Source organism: Salvia hispanica, chromosome 5 (assembly GCF_029641045.1).
Source record: "Salvia hispanica isolate PSC_SH4W2 chromosome 5, Shi_PSC_v1, whole genome shotgun sequence".
Taxonomy (NCBI): domain Eukaryota; kingdom Viridiplantae; phylum Streptophyta; class Magnoliopsida; order Lamiales; family Lamiaceae; genus Salvia; species Salvia hispanica.
In genome coordinates this window covers 8,121,939-8,140,588 of record NC_142696.1, presented here as the reverse complement: position 1 = coordinate 8,140,588, position 18,650 = coordinate 8,121,939, and the positions used below count along the sequence as shown (strand labels likewise).

Below are 18,650 nucleotides of genomic sequence, written 5' to 3'. Positions count from 1 at the left end.
CATATTAATTGAAAATTTTAAAATTAATATTACTTAATTAATCACGAGGTGTTAACTAGATGTGCTTAAACGGTTCTCCGGTTCTAGGTTAACCGGAATCGGAATCGGAACCGGTCGGTTAATTGAGGAACCGGAACCGAAACCGAAAAAATCGGTTCTGGTTCCTGTACCGATTCCAACTTTTTAAATAAAAACGGTTCCGGTTAAAACCGGAACTAACCGGTTCCTAACCGGGAACTGGATTATATTTCAATTTTAATTTTTTTATAATTTAATATACTGATAAATCTAATTTAATTGAATTAATTTTTAATTAAAGTAAAATAATTTGAAACATTGAGTGATTTTTAGATTGAAACAGTATTAGATTTGCGAGATCTTTTTTCAGAAGTATTTAAAATATTAAATCCGTGATACTTTGAATCTACAATTATTTCTCCAATCCATTTTTTATGAGCTAACTACAATGAGCAGAGCATCATAAGTTTATTTTTTAATTTCCAACAAAACTTATACAAATACAATATCATTTCATATGATAGAAATTTAACTTTATAACAAATTTACGATTTTAACCTGTTTGTGAATAATTTATCAACTTCCGTTATAAACCAAAAAGTAACAACAAGATCAATTAATATTGGAAATTCCATTGAATATTAGTTTAGCCAAAAAATTGAAAAATGGAATTCAATTTCAAATCTTATTTTTTAAAAAAATTGCTAAAGTTTAGAACTCCTATTTTTTTATAAAAAAATTCCTAACATAAACTAGTCCAACCTATTACACTTGACATCACTCTTATCCATATATGAATATTATTATATTGTTGGTTTGTATTTTTTGTGTATTTATTTGAATTTGTAGGTATTATTTGTTATATTTCTAGATGTTGGATTATTATTTTTTTTAGTATTGAACTATTTAAAGTATAAATAAATTCGGATTAAAATTACACATTGGTTCCAGTTTGGAACCGGAATCGACCGGTTCTTAACCGGTTTGGAACCGATCGGTTCCGGTTCCGGTTCCGGTTCCGATTCTAGAATTTATGAAAATTTATAACCAGTTAAACGGTCAACCGGTCCGGTTAGAACCGGAACCGGCCGAATAAACATGCCTAGTGTTAACATAATTTAGATATGTGAAAATAGTTATCCAATTCATTTCTAACCGGACCGGCCGAATAAACAGGCCTAGTGTTAACATAATTTAGATATGTGAAAATAGTTATCCAATTCATTAGTTATAATCATGTAACATGTCTGAAAAAGTTATGGAATGGATATGAGTGGTTAGTTAATAGATTTGTGCATGGATATTTTTGCATGGAATGATAACATGTCTGAAAAAGTCAAAATCAAATTTTCTATTTTTTGTTTTTGGAAGTGTTAAACTAAATACTTTTGCCTATCATTTTCGGCTATTTTAGCATAATAAAACAATAAAAATTCTAAATAGTTGTTGCAACATTAAAAAAGGTTATCAATTATATAAACTTAAAATTTTCCTCAAAACTTAACATAAATTCTCCAATTAAAATAAAAACTAAGGTGGAATCATATGTTAATTAACATAAATGTTTATATTATCATCTACAGTAATTTTAATCAAAATGACAAAGTCGATTCCAAAAGCAAATCTTCGTGCAAAATATATTAAATAGAACAAATCCCTGTCATTTAACAACTACTCCATAGTTATTTAAAATACATCAAGATTTTAGAATGCAGAGTAATGTGATATATATGCAGAGACGCGGGAGATTGTGTTTAAATTAATTGTTGAATAAGTCAGGTTTGCTCTATAATCTTTACAGGAGTTGGTGTGGTAACGAAGGATACAACTCAAACAAAATGTTTTATCTTTCTTTTATAATATTATAAATATTTAAAGTGTACATAAGCTGATATTACTATCAGTGCTATACATGGGTCATGTTTCACTGAATATAAATCCTAAATAATTCAATAAAAATAAGAACTAATATAATTATGTACACTTAAAAAAAATACTCTCTTCATTCCCATTCTAAGTAAATCTAATCAACACTCGATTTTATGCATATTTATTTTGTGAGCTAAATGGAGAAAGAATACAGTAGAAATAATGACGTTTCCATTTCAGTAAATACTTCATTCGTCTCATAAAAATATGAGTATATAATATGGCACGAGAATTAAGAGCAAATTGATAAAGTAAGAGAGAGAGGGAGAATGATAGTTAAAGTAGTGTTAGAGGATAGTGCGACCCATATTATTTTTAGTATTTAAATGATACTAATATAAGTTGTAAATAACTTGATGTATATGGGTAATAAATTGAGATAAGTTTACATAAATGAGAATGCTTATATTTTTGAAAGTGCACATATATTTATGGCACATACGGAATATGTTAATTAGAGTAGGACATTTGAAAAAGCAAATTGTATAGCTTAGAGTTGGAAAAATAGGAGTATATAGAAACACATTATTCGATACCCCCTCCGTCCTACTTTAGGAGTCTCATTTGAGTCTGTAGGATTTTAAAATGTAGATGACGTTAATTCCTTGTCCACGTGGATTACAAAATGTTTCATATTTGTTTTGATGTTAATATAAAAAATTTAATTGATACAAAAATTATTTATGTTTTGTACGCCACTTACGTAGAGGGTTAACGACTATCAAAAATATACTTATAACGGAATGCATTAATTTTTGTGATTGCAGATTTCAAAAATCTTGTAAGAATCAAATAATTACCATGAAGTTAGTAGTAAAAAAGAGTGCAATACCAACATTCATTTTAATCTCTCAGTAACTTCAATTTTTTGTTTGTTTTCCTCATGGAGAAACAGAGGCACAACTCCGGGAAATACCACCGCGAGCAATCGTCCTCGCGCCGGAGCTTGAAGAGAAAACTCAACGAGGAGCGCTGCGAAGATCGTGGATGTGTCGGCGGCGAATCACCCGTAGCTTCGCAACAAGATCTCATGCGCGATATACAGGCGCAAGTTGAGATCCTCGATTCCGTTTTCTCAGCCTCCGAGCGTGATCGCGCGTCTGCCAAACACGCCATCCACGTCTTGTCAGAGCTCGCGAAGAACGGTACTGGAACGATGATATCATGAAAAGAGAAAATTCAAAAATAAAAACAAAGAGATTATTTTTGTTTTGTCTAATTTTGTCTAATTATCCGTTTCGTGCGGTGTGGCGGTTTAATTGAGAGTGAGCTTAGGGTTTTGATCCGTGTGGTGGTTGTAGATTATAGAAATCAGTGTATATGTGTTCCATTTAATGGTTGTAGATTATAGAAATCAGTGCATGTGCTGGATTGAGTTTAATTCTATGATCTGTGATGAAAAATCGTGTTTCTGATTGCAGAGGATATGGTGAATTTAATAGTTGACTATGCGGCGGTTCCTGTACTGGTAAAGCATCTTCAGGCTCCACCTCCGCTGTTGATGGACGGGGAAGGTGGTTCTAGGTCATATGAGTATGAAGTGGAGAAAGGAAGTGCTTTCACTCTGGGACTTCTAGCCATTAAAGTAAACTTGACTACAGTTCTGATTCTATATGCTTTTGTTTTATGTGTGTGTGTGAATCAAGCAAAATTAATTTGTTTCTAAATTGTTATTTGCTAATTGCTTATGAATTTACTCATAGATATTAAGATTTTAGGCCAAAATTGGCACATTTCTTATTAGGTAATATTCCAAAGGTATTGATTACTTCGATTCAATGAGTCGATAGTTTTACTTTTCTCTATAAAATGAATTAGTGACTGTTTATGGGAAATACACTGGTCTTTGGTCTTTTCTGTTTTTAGCTTATTTCCGCGCATGACCATGACAAATATTTGTTGCTTGTTCGACTACTTGTGTGATGTTACTGCCATGCTTTATAGTATATCTTATCTTTACAAACAACACTATACTTTCATTTGCATAGAAAGACAGGTTTTGTTGTATAACTATAAACTATTGGAAACAATGAGTATAAAAAGGTGTATGGAATGACTTGAGAAAATATTTCTTAAAAGACAGCTTATTGATAGCTCAGAGCAAGCAGTGTGCACTGATATGCTTATAAAATGGTGTCGGAAACTAATTTAGGATTAAAAGAAGATTTGTTCTCCTGTTCCAGGAAAGTATTTGTTAAATGTGTTCATGGAAGGATGAAAGAATCAGAAAAATCTCATGACATTTACTTATTGTTAGTTATATCCAATCTTCTTGATATATATCATCTGTCCCTTCTGTTTGGTAGCCAGAGCATCAACAACTAATTGTTGATGCGGGAGCCCTACCCCATCTCGTGGATCTCTTGAAGAGGCATAGTGATGTTCCAAACTCTCGGGTGGTAAGTGGTGTCATCCGGAGAGCGGCTGATGCAATCACTAACCTTGCTCACGAGAATAGCAGCATTAAAATCCGTGTTAGGTTGGTACTCTTGTGTACTTTATGGTGGAGCATAAAAACTTTCCACCTTCTAAAATCTGAAATCACAATTTCAGGGTTGAGGGTGGCATCCCTCCTATTGTCGAATTGCTTAAGTTTGCTGACTCAAAGGTGCAGAAAGCAGCCGCAGGAGCCCTTCGTACTCTTGCCTTTAAGAATGATGAGAACAAGAATCAGGTATTTGTCTTGTTCTTTGTTTCTCTCCCTCTCTCAACTCATGTGTTATGAAGCCTTTTCTAATCGTTTGCTTATTTCAGATTGTGGAATGCAATGCTCTACCTACACTTATTCTAATGCTGCGGTCTGAGGACACTGCTACACACTACGAAGCGGTTCGCAACTATTATATGTTTCAATTATATGGTTTATTCTCAGTATACTTAAAAGTAATTATCATGTGTACTGATGCTTGTAGTCACTGGATATTGTCAGGTTGGCGTAATTGGCAACCTGGTCCACTCTTCCCCAAATATTAAGAAGGAAGTTTTGGTTGCTGGAGCCTTGCAGCCTGTCATTGGTTTACTTCGGTATGAATGTAGGTCCTTAGGATTGTTAGAAATTCTGTTATAAACTCAGAACTTAATTGCAGAAGCCTTTCATTTTCTCTATTCACTTTACATTTAGAGATGCAATAGAGTCGACATAGAATTAGTGTTATTTCCTTAATGGAGTAAAAATCATGACTTGGAACTGCATCATCAAGTGCAGGCTAATAGATGTTCATCCCTGATAAAACACTCTCACAATTCCCCTCATGTCATGTGTGAAGAATGCTTGGCTTGTACTATAGAGTGAGTCTAATATTCCCAAGTATTGTTATTTGGTTGGTGCTTGACTTATAATAGCTCATACTTGAGTGAAGCAGTGAGGAGGCTAAATTGATTTGAGCCATATATCGATATATAAGTTGCTATTGGTTAGCTTGACTTATAATAGCTCATGATATGGTTTCTCATAGAAGGACTCTGGCTTACTTTTCTGAAATTTCATGTTGCTAATTGACGCATTGTCTTATTTATTACTCCCTCCGTTCCTTCATAGTTGAGGCGGAACTTTTTGGCACGAAGTTGAAGAAAGGGATGTTTAGTGTGTTAAGTGGATAGATAAAAACATAAGAGAGAGAAGAAAAACAGAGAGAATAGAGTAGAAATGAATAAAGTAGAGAGGATAAAGTAAGAGAGAGTAATGTAAGAGTGAGAAAAAGTGATAATTATTACAACTACATATGGAAATGAATCAACTATGAGGGAACTTCCCAAAATGGAAAAACGACTCAACTAAGAGGGAACGGGGGGAGGTACTATTATTACTTTCATTATTATATGAGGGAGGAAATATGATTTTTCAATAGAGGTGGTGTCATCAATCCATTTAGCTGATTCCTTGGGCAAAACATGCCTGCGTAGCTTCGTGTTTTCTTCTATCAAGTACAATTTTGGCTAGATGTCTGTGGTCCTACTGTTCTCTGCATTATTATGCTAATTATATGTCAAGTTATGATCTATATATGTATAAGTCCACTTAGTGGATTTTTTGAATTTATTTAAATTTCTGATTTAGTTGACATCCATGAATAACAGCTCCTGCTGTTCAGAGAGTCAAAGAGAAGCTGCTCTCCTTCTTGGGCAATTTGCGGCAACAGATTCAGACTGTAAGGTTGACAGATGCTAATCTTTCCATTTCACATGAAACTTTATCCTAATGAATTTTCTAAGAAGCTGTCTCTTTAGTCACTAATTTATGCATTACTCAAAAACTCTTGTTTGATACCTCTGCAGGTCCACATTGTTCAGAGAGGTTCTGTCCCTCCACTCATAGAAATGCTCCACTCCCCAGATACTCAATTGATGGAAATGTCAGCATTTGCCATAGGGAGGTTAGCTCAGGTAACGTTTCTCATTTCTCATTTCTCATTTTTATTTTCATTAGTCTCAAACCATCAACAATAGCGTAATGATTACCTTCTTTGATATTTTAGAATGTAATATTAATTATTTGAATCTTTTACAGTTTGCACTTAACTTTATTTGTTACCCATGCAGGATCCTCATAATCAAGCTGGTATTGCCCACAGTGGTGGAATAACACCATTACTGAAGCTTCTTGAGTCAAAAAATGGCTCTTTGCAACATAATGCTGCTTTTGCTCTTTATGGCCTTGCAGAAAATGAGGTATATAGCAAAATAGAGGATTTATTTAGTGGTTGTGCTCATAAAGCTTTTGGATTTGTATCTATTTATTGCTTGGTCACACTGTTTCTTACTGTTTCGATCACCATACTCTTTGTTGTAGGATAATGTTGCAGATCTTATTAGGGTGGGGGGTGTTCAGAAACTTCAAGATGGTGAATTCATTTTCCAAGTACAATCCTAATCTAATTGAATATTCCTGTTATAAATATATTTGTAATTGGGTTAGACAAATGTTAACTTCTTTGAATCAGATGTATATCTCTGCCTTGTCAATTTTGTGCAGCCTACTAGAGATTGTGTAGCCAAGACACTGAAAAGAGTCGAAGAGAAGATTAATGGCCGGGTAAGCTACCTTAGTTGTTTGTAGATTGTGGGAAAATTTCTTCCTTTTATGATTCACTCCACAGACTAGATTCTATAAGAAGTAGATTGTGGTAGGACATAGCACAATATTTAAGCATGAATAATTTGAAAATGTATGTGCTTTACATAAGGCAAATTGAAGCTGCACATTTGAGTCTATCGGTATGAATTTAATATGGACACGTAACTGGGTTAATAAATTTCCATTGCAGGTATTAAGTCATTTATCATACTTGATGCGTATGGGAGAAAGAAATGTTCAGAGACGTGTGGCTCTTGCTCTTGCTCATCTTTGTTCTCCAGATGACCAACAAACCATTTTCATTGATAACAACGGTACAAGACTTGCAAAACTACTCCATAAAGTCAGTATCACCTATATACCTAATCAAGATTTCTGCTGTGAGCCTGGCAGATGATCTTGACTACAACTTTCTCTTCCCGCCTCACTCTCCTCGTATATCCACAGGACTTGCATTGCTTCTTGAGCTACTGGAATCAACTGACGCAAAGCATCAAAGAGATAGTTCCATGGCATTATGCAGGTTGGCTAATAAAGCAAGCTCACTTTCTTCAATCGATGCAGCTCCTCCTTCCCCAATACCTCAGGTGACTATGCTATTTTGTGTTATTGTTGTTATATCAGCCAATCAACTGATACAATGAATCACTATTGTCATCAAACAATTATTTTGAACTAAACAAGAAATGGGATTCATAATGATTCAGTAGTGGTTTCTGGGGTTTGAAATGCGTGGACATTTTCTGCATTATCTTTTTGCCAAAGAGTGAGAAATTAAGTGGATACACAGAATTCAATTTCTTTTCTTTTGAAATCATATGTGCACTGAATGTGATAGTATTGTCATGCCTACTAACATTTATGGAATATTACTGCAGGTATATCTGGGGGAGCAGTATGTAAATAATCCTACGTTGTCTGATGTAACATTTCTGGTTGAAGGTAGAGAATTTTGTCATAACTTGAAAATTTCAAGATGCATATCATTGCTGCATTCTCATCTAGATATTTTTTGTTTCTGTTCCATTGCCAGGAAGACGGTTCTATGCACACAGAATTTGTTTGCTTGCTTCTTCCGATGCATTTCGAGCAATGTTCGATGGTGGCTATCGGGTGAGCATGCTGTTGAATTCCTGCTATTACATTTTTCTGTGTGATTGGTTTCTTCCTTCTTTCATGACTGCTACCTGGCCTCCTTAGGAGTGCATATTTTTTACTGTAGAGGAGTATGAATCCATTTTGTGGACCATTAGTATAACATTGCACTAGTAATTTGAGTTGTCCTATCTCTGGTTCATTGTTCGAACTCTAAATATCATTGATGGGTTTGGGTGAAACTTTTTGTCTCATGAGAAGTACATTGACATTTTTATCAATGGGGGAACTGAAATTTTATAGAATCAAATACTCTAAACAAAATTACTGCCTCTATTATCCATCAATCAGGAAACCGAGAAAATATTCAGGAGTCCTTCCACGCCAAAGTGGCACCATGAGGTGGTGTGTCCAACCAATTATTTTATGACAAATAGAAATATAAAATGACTACATCATCCAACTAGGCATACAATTATTTAGGAAACCTTCAATATACCACTTATATAGAAAATTGTATCTAAATATGGAAATTACTACTATATGTTATATTGCATATTATATACTATTACACATAATATAACAATAATAATCACTTATATGTACCGTTGATAAAAAAAATGAAATGTCACTAACACTTTACGGGTATTCTTTTATGGGTATAATTATCTTTTTTCTCATTGATTATGTGTATAAATAAATATATTATATAAATATAAAGCATGACAATAATTTAATTTTATTTGTATATTAACTTATTTGAGTGAATATAATAGTTTATATGCACTAAAAAAAGATAGAAATATTACATTATGCTGATACTTTTTTTTAAATTTATGTAGTAGAATTTTCATTTACATGCATACTTATATTTATTTATGTAAATAAATAATAGAAAGAAAATCATACACATAAAATATACTACTACCAAAATGTTGTAGGATTATACTTTTATTGCGGTACATATATGTTTCCTAAATAATTGCATGTCTAATTGGATGTGTTCCCTTCTATATTTCTACTTGTCAAAAAGCAATTGGTTAGACACACCACCTCATGGTGCCATTGTGGTGTGGAAGGAGTATTGAATATTTCTCAAGGAAACTCCCGTGCAATTAAAATTTCCACTTCAATTAATTCTCCAATCTCCACACATTCAATTCATTTTTGTACCCTTTCTCTCTTGAATTCTGTTTGCTTGTAGCTTGCCCTTAAGCATCTCTTTGAAACAAACTTCAAATTTAAAGGTGCACTCGGTGTGAATATTTTTTGGATGTGAGACTTAAGAGCAAGCAAGTCCTTGTCTGTTTGGTTTGTTAATGTTAAAAAAATTACTCCATGATGTAATGTTGCAGGAGAGGGATGCCAAAGACATAGAGATCCCTAATATCAGATGGGATGTCTTTGAGCTGATGATGAGGTAAATACTTTGAATTACCTCGAAAAATTCCTGTCGCAGGTTATGAATCAATAATCATTTCTACAGATAGATCCTGAAACTGATCTATTATTGGATTTAGATACATATACACTGGATCTGTAGACGTCAACTTGGAAATAGCACAGGATCTTCTAAGAGCTGCTGATCAGTATTTATTGGAGGGTCTGAAGCGTCTGTGCGAATACGCCATGGTACAGGTAAGTTCACATAAGAAATTCAAGACTGATTTGACCGAATTTCTTCAGTTTGCGATAATATCTCCATTTGCTCTGTATAGGATATTTCAGTTGAAAATGTATCCCTCATGTTTGAGTTATCGGAGGCATTCAACGCCTCAAATTTAAGAGATGCTTGCATCCTTTACATTTTGGATAAGTACAAGAAATTGTGTGTGATGCCCTGGTATGTTTGGATCTCAACCTCTGCTGCCTTGCATTACTATTTTCTATCTGCGACTTAATGGTGTAACTGGGATGTGCAAATGCAGGTACTCGCAGATGGTCCATCGTATTCTACCGGAGACAAGAAGTTACTTTGTGAGAGTGCTTTACCACAGACCTAACCATGCTGAATTAAGAAGATGAGAGCAATTTTGGAGACTAATCATTGACCCATTAACGACGGTGAGAATGTACAGAAAAATTGATTAGTTACACTCATTTTGAGTAGCTGTTGGTGTGAAAGCACCCTTAATGGAAATGTCATATAATTATGGTTTACTTTGGTTAGTTGGATAGGATAACGTCAAATATTATGAGAGATAAGCTACAATGGGATTAAATTAGTCATAGGGGTGAATGTGAGATGGTTAGGCATGAGATGCAATCTAAGCCAAGATACATTATCACGGGTCGAGCTTTTGAGAAAAATGCTACTGGACAAGTAATTATGACATCGAACGGCTCCATTTGTGTTCATCTTGCACAATTTTAATCTTAAAACATACTGGACCAAGTATACAACATTTTAAGGTCAGAGTTTAATCTCACACAAATTTACGTCATGCGTTCCATTCTACTATTCCTTATAATAACGAACATGCATCAAGCTCTCAGGAATCATCATGTTTTCGTCAGTTTAAACTCTAAAAACAAAAAAAGCGAAAGAGCAAAATGAATCAGAGATGGAGATCTCCTCATAAAGCAAAAAACAAAAATAAAACAATCAAACAAAAAAACAGAAATACACTTTTCCACGAAGGGAAGAAGTATGCTTAACACATAAAGTGTAATCTCTCGTTAGGCAAGGTGATCTAATATTTACAAGATATGTTCAATTATATTTGATATTCAATTAGCACAAAAAATAAGATTGATTAAGCCACAAAAATTAAATCCAGAAAGATTGAATGGAAAGATTACTAGAGGATTAAGAAGAGTATAGGATGACAAATTAAACATGGAACCTCATGACCTCGCCCAAAATAATGGAAGCAATCATAGGCAACTTTCAACAAGCTAAAAATTCCATAATCACTCCACTATCTTATGGATACGCAAAGGATTGGTGCCTACCTCCACTAAACCCTAAATCTAGAGGAAGAAATCAAGCAACATAATCAAATTAGGAATGAATAAAAAGCTCACAAAGGGGAGATGCTCTCAAGAAGTCTTTTACATTCAATATTAATCCCTTTGTGAGATTTTTAGGTATAAAATAGAATTTTTTTGGTATATCTGTATACCGTAAAAGTGCGGTATACCGCAATAATCGTAAGACAACAGTATCAAAAATTCGGTATGGTATCGATATGATATTTTGCCATAGTGCAGTTTTCGGTACAGTATGTGGTATGATGTTCTCGGTATGGTATACCCTTAGTTTATGCTTATTTTCAACTCCCTAAATCGTTTTTTAGAGTGAACTAAAAATTTAAGACTTATATTTTCATTGATACACATTTGCGGTACCTACACTTGTTAGTGCACGTTGCAAAGTCCTATTGACTTTTTTTTTTTTTTTTGACTAAGTCACCCTCAAATGGGTAGAGGGCAAATTTGTACATTCAATCATTTAGACCTTTAGATAATATTTGATGCAAGTTGAATTTTTTCCTCGGTTAATTCTAATTTGGGTGCCTAAATTGGTAAAGTATGAGAAATGAGAAAAGGTTAGATAAAGTAGGAGAGAAAAAAATAAGAGAGAGAAGAGAATAAAGTATGGAAAGAAGTTTTCCCATTTCCGAAATATGACTACTTTTTATGGACACTCCAAAATAGCAAAATAAGATTATTTTTCGTGGACTCAGTGACGGAACTACGTAGGGCCAAGCCCCCGCGCCAGCGGGGGCTTGGCCGGCACCAGACCCCGACCCAACCTTATACAGCCATCCTCCAAGTAGTCTCCGCCCCAGAGCAGCCCAACACTCCAACCGTACACCAGCCGCAGCGCCGCTTTCTGAAATTGAATTCTGAATTAGGATTTAGGAAGAAGAAGATAATTTGGGCCTATTAGGTTTGGGCCAAATAGTTTGTAGTTGGGCTGTTTTTATCACAGTAAGAATTGATGGGTATCACCGTAATTCGTATCATCTAATTGACTATTTGATATAATTATAGAAGTAATTTTATCAAATAAATAATCTTATTTGCAGCAATACTTCAGTGCATTACGTCTCACAAGTTTTATATAGTATATTTTGTTTGCCTCAATGTTTAATTTTAATGGTATTTGGATTTGAACCACTTGGTAGTTTTAAATTTAAATTAGAATTAATATAAAAGTATTTATACTATTCAAATAGTAGTTAGTAAATTTATTTGTCTTGAATTAATATATAGCTAACACTAAGAAATTTTTTTGTTATTGATTTATAGTTATATATCGGTATTTTATTGTAGGAATGATACGATTGCAACTTCTTTAATAAAACTTATTAAGATACATTTGCGAATAGAACGAGAGACATAATGGATGAATGATTCTTACTTCTTAGTAGTAATAGAATTTTTTTTTAAAATTTCCAAATAAGACTATTCTTCGATTATTTCAAGGCATGGCGACTCAGTGGAAAATAGTTATGTTGTAAATGTTGAACAGATTAAAAATTTTAATATTATTAAATTTTTTTAAAAAAATCAGCTCCGGCTTAGTTAATTCTCTGGTTCCGTCACTGCGTGGACTGATATGATGGGTTTGCTTAGAAAATCTCACAAACCCCAACTTGGAAGTCTTGAAAGTGGAAGTTAATAATTAATTTAGTCATCGTGAATACCGAAATGAAATTGCAGGACTAAGATTCTGCCGTCATTATAAAAAACACATACACAAATTAAGTTGTTGACACAATATATGGAATAAACTCGTGACTTCCTAGCTATATATAGTAATACCAAACCAACCACTTCTTCACCAATCAAATACTGACTTCATCAATAATATCATATAGAGAATGGGGTTATCATCAGTAGTTAAGATTATAATTGGGGTAACAATAATAATAATGATGGGAATATTGATGGTTGCAGAAAGCAGCGCAGACACGACTATAACGCAATGGCGTTGCAATGCGGATGAGTATTCGGCAAACGATGCTTACGCTGCTAATGTGGAATACATTTTTTCAAGTTTGGTGAGTGTGACGCCCAACGTAGGCTACTATTACAACACGCAGTCGCCCGGTGACACCGACATCTGCTATGGCCTGGCCACGTGCAGCGCCGCCCTCACCAACAACGATTGCTCCGACTGCCTCTCTGCCGCCACCGCCTCCGCTAAGGAGATATGCCCCTTCAAAGTTGGCGCCATGGTGCATATGGTCGACTGCGCCGTCAGATATGAGAACTACTTTTTCTACTAGTACTCAAAATATGGGTTCCACTTGTCAAAATATACAAGGGAAGAAATCATGTCAAGAAATCAAGGGAGGAAATCAGGGAATATCACCTAATTGATATGGTGATTGATATGATAATATGTAATTTAGAATAGATTGATTTATTCCTCACTTAGCCGTATTCTTCCTTTATAAAAGAAGAATACTTACACAAATTTATATACTGAAATAAGAGAAAAATAGCAATCTTCTTCTCTGCATACAATGTTTAGCCCTTCTTGCTCTACCTCTCTCGATTACCATCGTTAAGATGGTATCAGAGCAGGTGTGGGACTCAGAAAAAAATTCATCACCGTCCCGGGCATACCTTTCCCGACCTTTGTTAACCTACAAAAACCAACAAATATGTTAGATTCCGACGAGCCCAAAAATGAATCCACAGAAACCACCCAAATATCAAACACAGCTTTTCCTGCAGAGATTGCTGCACAACTTATAGAACTCTTAAGGCTAGGCTTCAGCCAACCACCAAACACACCATCAATACCAACTCCACAACCAACCCAAACATCAACCCAATCCACTGCCCAGCCGGAATCATTTGGGGAAATTCACCTCTCGGCCAAATTGGATGGAGTTAATTACTCCTTCTGGGCAAATTTAATGGAAAGGGCGATTGGAGGGAAGGGCCTAACTTCTCACATCTCTGGAGTTTCAAGCCCTCCCTCAACCGATGACCCAAATTATCCAAGATGGCAGCAAAGGGATCACTGCTGCTTCAACTGGATCATCAACAACATCGGAGCCAACTTGATGAGCGAGGTATCTCAGTATGCGACAGCCCGAGACCTATGGGAGGGACTAGCTATCACATACGGGAGTGGCGCCGATCCCTTCCAAGTCAGTGACCTACACAGACAGGCATATGGAATGAAGCAAGGAAATATGTCATTAGAGGCTCTCTGGACCAAATTCCAGGACCTCTGGATCTCAATTGATGCAAAGGATCCAAATCCTATGGATACTCCTAGTACAATTGAGAAATACAATAGAAACACACAAAGGCATAGACTATACCAATTTTTATGGGCATTGGATGAAAAATATGATACAGTGAAGAGAGAACTATTGAATAAAGATCCCTTACCAACTGTAAGGGAGGCTTACGGGATTATCAGAAGAGAATCGGCGAACGAGAAGGTCATGAAGACCAGTGAGCCGAAGGAGTCCGGAGTCGGAATTGGTCTCGGGGCTTTTGACCGTAATCGTCCAGCAACCAACCCACCGCATCGCCTTCCGGCCAACCGAAAAGGAGACGACGACAAGAGCAAACTTTCTTGTAGTCACTGTGGCGGAAAGAAGCATACCCGAGAGACATGCTTCTTGATTCACGGATATCCGGAGTGGTGGGAGGAGATGAAGAAGGCACGCCAGCAACAGAGTCGCGGCGGAGGACGGGCGGCGATAGCCATTGTAGTCGGAGACTGAGCTACCCACGTCGATTTCACGACGGGCAACAATGGTGCTCCAAACCCAAATATCGTCCGAAATGAGGACAAGGCAGTGGCAACAGTGGCTAGGGTGTGGAGCTCCGGAACGGAGGCGACAGGAGGCGAGGCGGCTAGGGCTGAGAGCTCGGAGAAGGCGGCGGCCCAAAATGAAATGACTAGAGTTTGGGCGAAAGGTAAAGGGGGATTCAATTTGAATCCCTCTAATATTCTGGATTCCAATTTTTTACCCCATTTTATTAATAATTCCAATCCATCACCCAAACATGATTATTTATTGCCTTTTGGTCCCTCGAGTTCTGTTATATGCTTAGAAGAACCTCACATTCTCAACTCATCCATACCCTGTCACAATTCCTTCAAGGCCTTAGCTAATTCATCAACCTCCGAGATTGGGGAACGAGATCATGATTGGATTTTTGACTGTGGGGCGACAGATACTATGTCTTTCGACCGATCTGATTTTTTAAATATCACAGAATCCCGAAAATCCTTTGTTCAAACAGCCAATGGGGAATTAGCGCCGGTCCAAGGGTCCGGCACTGTTAATATCTCTTCTACACTTCGCTTGTCCAATTGCCTCTATGTCCCGTCATTATCTCATAAATTGCTATCAGTGAGCCACGCAACTCGGGAACTCAATTGTAAATTACTGATGCAACCTCACTTTTGTTTATTACAGGATACCCGGACGGGGATGACAGTTGGGCGTGGCACTGAGCGGCGCGGGCTGTATTATGTAGATGAGGTGACTCAACAAAGTACTGCATTGTTATCTCATGGGCTGACTGAAAGACAGGCCTGGCTTTGGCATCGCCGGTTAGGGCACCCATCTATAGGATATATGCGTATGATTTTTCCTAAGATTAATTCATCTTTTGCTATGAACTGTGAGACTTGTTTTTTGGCCAAGAGCCACAGACATCCATTTCCTTCAAATAATACTCGAGTGGACACTCCTTTTTCTTTATTTCATTCTGATGTTTGGGGTCCTGCACCCTTACCGGGGGTTTGGGTATTCGTTATTTCTTGTTGTTTGTAGATGATTATTCACGTATGACTTGGGCTTATTTTTTAAAAACAAAATCAGAGGTTTAAAAACTAAACTCAATATAAAAAAACCATCCAAATCCTTAGATATGATAATGGGGGGGAGTTTGTTAACTCTGCAATGCAGAACTTCTTTCGGGAAAAAGGGTTAGTCCATCAGACCACTTGTCCACATACACCTGAACAGAATGGGGTAGCTGAGAGGAAAAATAGATATATCCTAGAAATAACACGAGCTTTTCTCATCGAATCAAAAATCCCTAAATCCTTCTGGCCCAAAGCCATTGCCACCTCTGTCTACCTCATTAATCGTCTTCCAACCAAAATCCTCAACTTCAAAACTCCTCTCGAAATCCTAGCTACACAAACATCAATACCATCATCTCTTACCTTGGAACCCAAAGTGTTTGGATGCACAGCTTTTGTTCATATTCCAAAATAAGAACGATCCAAGTTTTCACCATGCACCATTAAGTGCGTCTTCTTGGGATATGGGAAAAGTCAGAAAGGGTATAGGTGCTATGACCCAAAAACCAGAACCTTATACACTACCATGAATTGTGATTTCGTTGAAGGAGAATATTTTTACAACCAATCCGAGAGTCAGGGGGAGATCCAATTAGACAAACCAACAGATGACTCGCTTGATTGGTTGCCTTCCTATACACCAAACCACACTTCGAGCCTAAGGGAAATCAACTCAGGGGGAGAAGCCTGTCGGGACTCTTGTGAGGAAAATCAACTGCCTAGTCCAAGCCCAAGCCCGACCACTGAAGTCGATACTCCTGAACAGAATGATGATACCAACGAGACACCAATTCCTACTATACAAAACGAGGCGCTCAGTGACATTCAACATCTGCCAGACCCGCTCTTGGATCCTGAGGTAACAGGTTCTGATAGTATTCCTCAAGATAGTATGATTATTGTAACTAATATGAGGCAGGAAGAGGAGATTATCCGAAACAGTAAAGAAAGAGGAAATGACGGAGATACCGGACAGTACTTACTGCCCTCAAGGAGTTCACGAGGGATTCCTCCAAAAAGATACTCCCCAGATTGGAAGGGAAGAAAAACCAGATACTCAGTTGTTAACATGGCCCAAGAGCAACTGTCAGAGATGGCTCGAGCATTCGAGACTGCACTCTATGAAGAGGAGGACATACCTCAATCAGTCTAGGAGGCAATGCGTCACAAACATTGGATAGCAGCCATGAAGAAGGAGATGGATGCACTCATGAAGAATCAAACATGGGAGAAATGTTTGTTACCAAAAGGGAAGAAACCCGTGGGGTGTCGTTGGGTATTCACTATCAAAAGGCGAGCAGATGGTTCAATCGAGAGATATAAGGCAAGATTGGTGGCTAAAGGATACACTCAAGTGTATGGGGTTGATTATGCAGAGACCTTCTCTCCAGTAGCAAAATTGAACACAGTCAGAACTCTACTATCGGTAGCAGCGAGTAAAGATTGGCCGCTCTACCAATTCGATGTTACGAACGCATTTCTTCATGGAGAGCTTGAAAAGAATAAGGAAGTATATATGGAGGTTCCACCAGGATATGCGGGAGAATTTGGAAATGGAGTAGTATGTCGACTCAGAAAGACCTTGTATGGACTAAAACAATCTCCAAGAGTATGGTTTGGAAGGTTCTGCCAGGCGATGGTTAAATATGGCTTTAAGCAAAGTCATTCTGACCACACACTATTCCTGAAAAGAAGAGAAGTCAAGATGACGTGTCTGATTATCTACGTTGATGATATGATCATTACAGGAGATGATGTGGAAGAGATTGAAGAGCTAAAGCTGAATCGTTTTAAAGAATTCGAAATGAAGGATCTAGGAGCGCTGAAGTATTTTTTGGGAATCGAAGTGCTGAGATCAGACCGAGGAATTTTCCTAAGGCAAAAGAAATATGTGCTAGACTTGTTAGCAGAAACAGGCCTACTAGATTGCAAGCCCGCGGAAACCCCGATGGTAGTCAATCATGGACTAAGGTAGTAGAAGGAGCAAGAGCATCAGACAGAGAGCAATATCAGAGGTTAGTAGGCAAGCTAATCTACCTTTCTCATACAAGGCATGATATTACATATGCTGTTGGGGTAGTTAGCCAATTTATGCACCAACCTCAAGAAATCATTTGGAAGCCGCTTTGAGAATTGTGAGGTATTTGAAAGGAACCACAGGCCATGGAGTATTTCTAGAAAGGAAAGAAGACCTTGAGGTCGATGGGTTTACTGATTCTGATTGGGCAAGTAACCCAGTCGACAGACGATCTACTGGAGGGTACTTCACCTTTGTAGGAGGTAACTTAGTCACCTGGAGGAGTAAGAAACAAAAGGTGGTTGCCTTATCAAGTGCAGAAGCTGAGTTTCGTGGGATGAAAAGTGGGTTAATGGAAATCATGTGGCTAAGGAGACTTCTAACCGAAATAGGCTTTCCTCCCACGCGGAAGAGTCGACTATTTTGCGATAACGAAGCAGCGATTAGCATCTCTGAAAATCCAGTCCAACACGACAGGACCAAACATGTGGAAGTGGATCGACACTTCATCAAAGAGAAGCTTGAAGCAGGAGTGATTGAATTTCCATTTGTCAGATCAGAAGAACAACTTGCAGACATACTCACTAAGGCGGTGAATCCCAAGATGTTCAAGGAAGTGCTTGGCAAGTTAAACATCGGACATACCGTCGTTCAACTTGAGGGGGAGTGTCAAAATATACAAGGGAAGAAATCATGTCAAGAAATCAAGGGAGGAA

The 18,650-nt window shown here is 36.9% G+C and overlaps 3 protein-coding genes across 4 annotated transcripts; all 3 read left to right on the top strand.

The window, feature by feature from the left end:
- Positions 1 to 2,797: 2,797 nt before the first annotated feature.
- Positions 2,798 to 10,276, top strand: LOC125188887 (ARM REPEAT PROTEIN INTERACTING WITH ABF2-like). 2 transcript variants are annotated; one of them, XM_048085973.2, is made up of 19 exons: positions 2,798 to 3,092; positions 3,369 to 3,532; positions 4,254 to 4,426; positions 4,501 to 4,621; positions 4,702 to 4,776; positions 4,877 to 4,971; positions 6,025 to 6,100; positions 6,223 to 6,330; positions 6,487 to 6,615; positions 6,737 to 6,805; positions 6,920 to 6,979; positions 7,212 to 7,335; positions 7,469 to 7,608; positions 7,900 to 7,963; positions 8,055 to 8,134; positions 9,472 to 9,536; positions 9,637 to 9,754; positions 9,835 to 9,959; positions 10,045 to 10,276. In XM_048085973.2, the coding sequence occupies exons 1-19, from the start codon at positions 2,831 to 2,833 to the stop codon at positions 10,139 to 10,141; spliced, it is 2,145 nt and encodes a 714-aa protein (XP_047941930.1). In that variant the 5' UTR covers positions 2,798 to 2,830; the 3' UTR covers positions 10,142 to 10,276. The 2 variants fall into 2 exon arrangements, with proteins under 2 accessions (XP_047941930.1, XP_047941929.1); XM_048085972.2 differs by having other exon boundaries at positions 4,877 to 4,979; positions 6,025 to 6,095.
- Positions 10,277 to 13,002: 2,726 nt separating this feature from the next.
- LOC125189914 (antifungal protein ginkbilobin-2-like) lies at positions 13,003 to 13,356 on the top strand. The gene has a single exon (XM_048087133.1). The coding sequence runs from the start codon at positions 13,003 to 13,005 to the stop codon at positions 13,354 to 13,356; it is 354 nt and encodes a 117-aa protein (XP_047943090.1).
- A 576-nt stretch (positions 13,357 to 13,932) lies between these two features.
- LOC148924307 (uncharacterized) lies at positions 13,933 to 14,820 on the top strand. The gene has a single exon (XM_089059048.1). The coding sequence runs from the start codon at positions 13,996 to 13,998 to the stop codon at positions 14,818 to 14,820; it is 825 nt and encodes a 274-aa protein (XP_088915174.1). The 5' UTR covers positions 13,933 to 13,995.
- Positions 14,821 to 18,650: the final 3,830 nt, after the last annotated feature.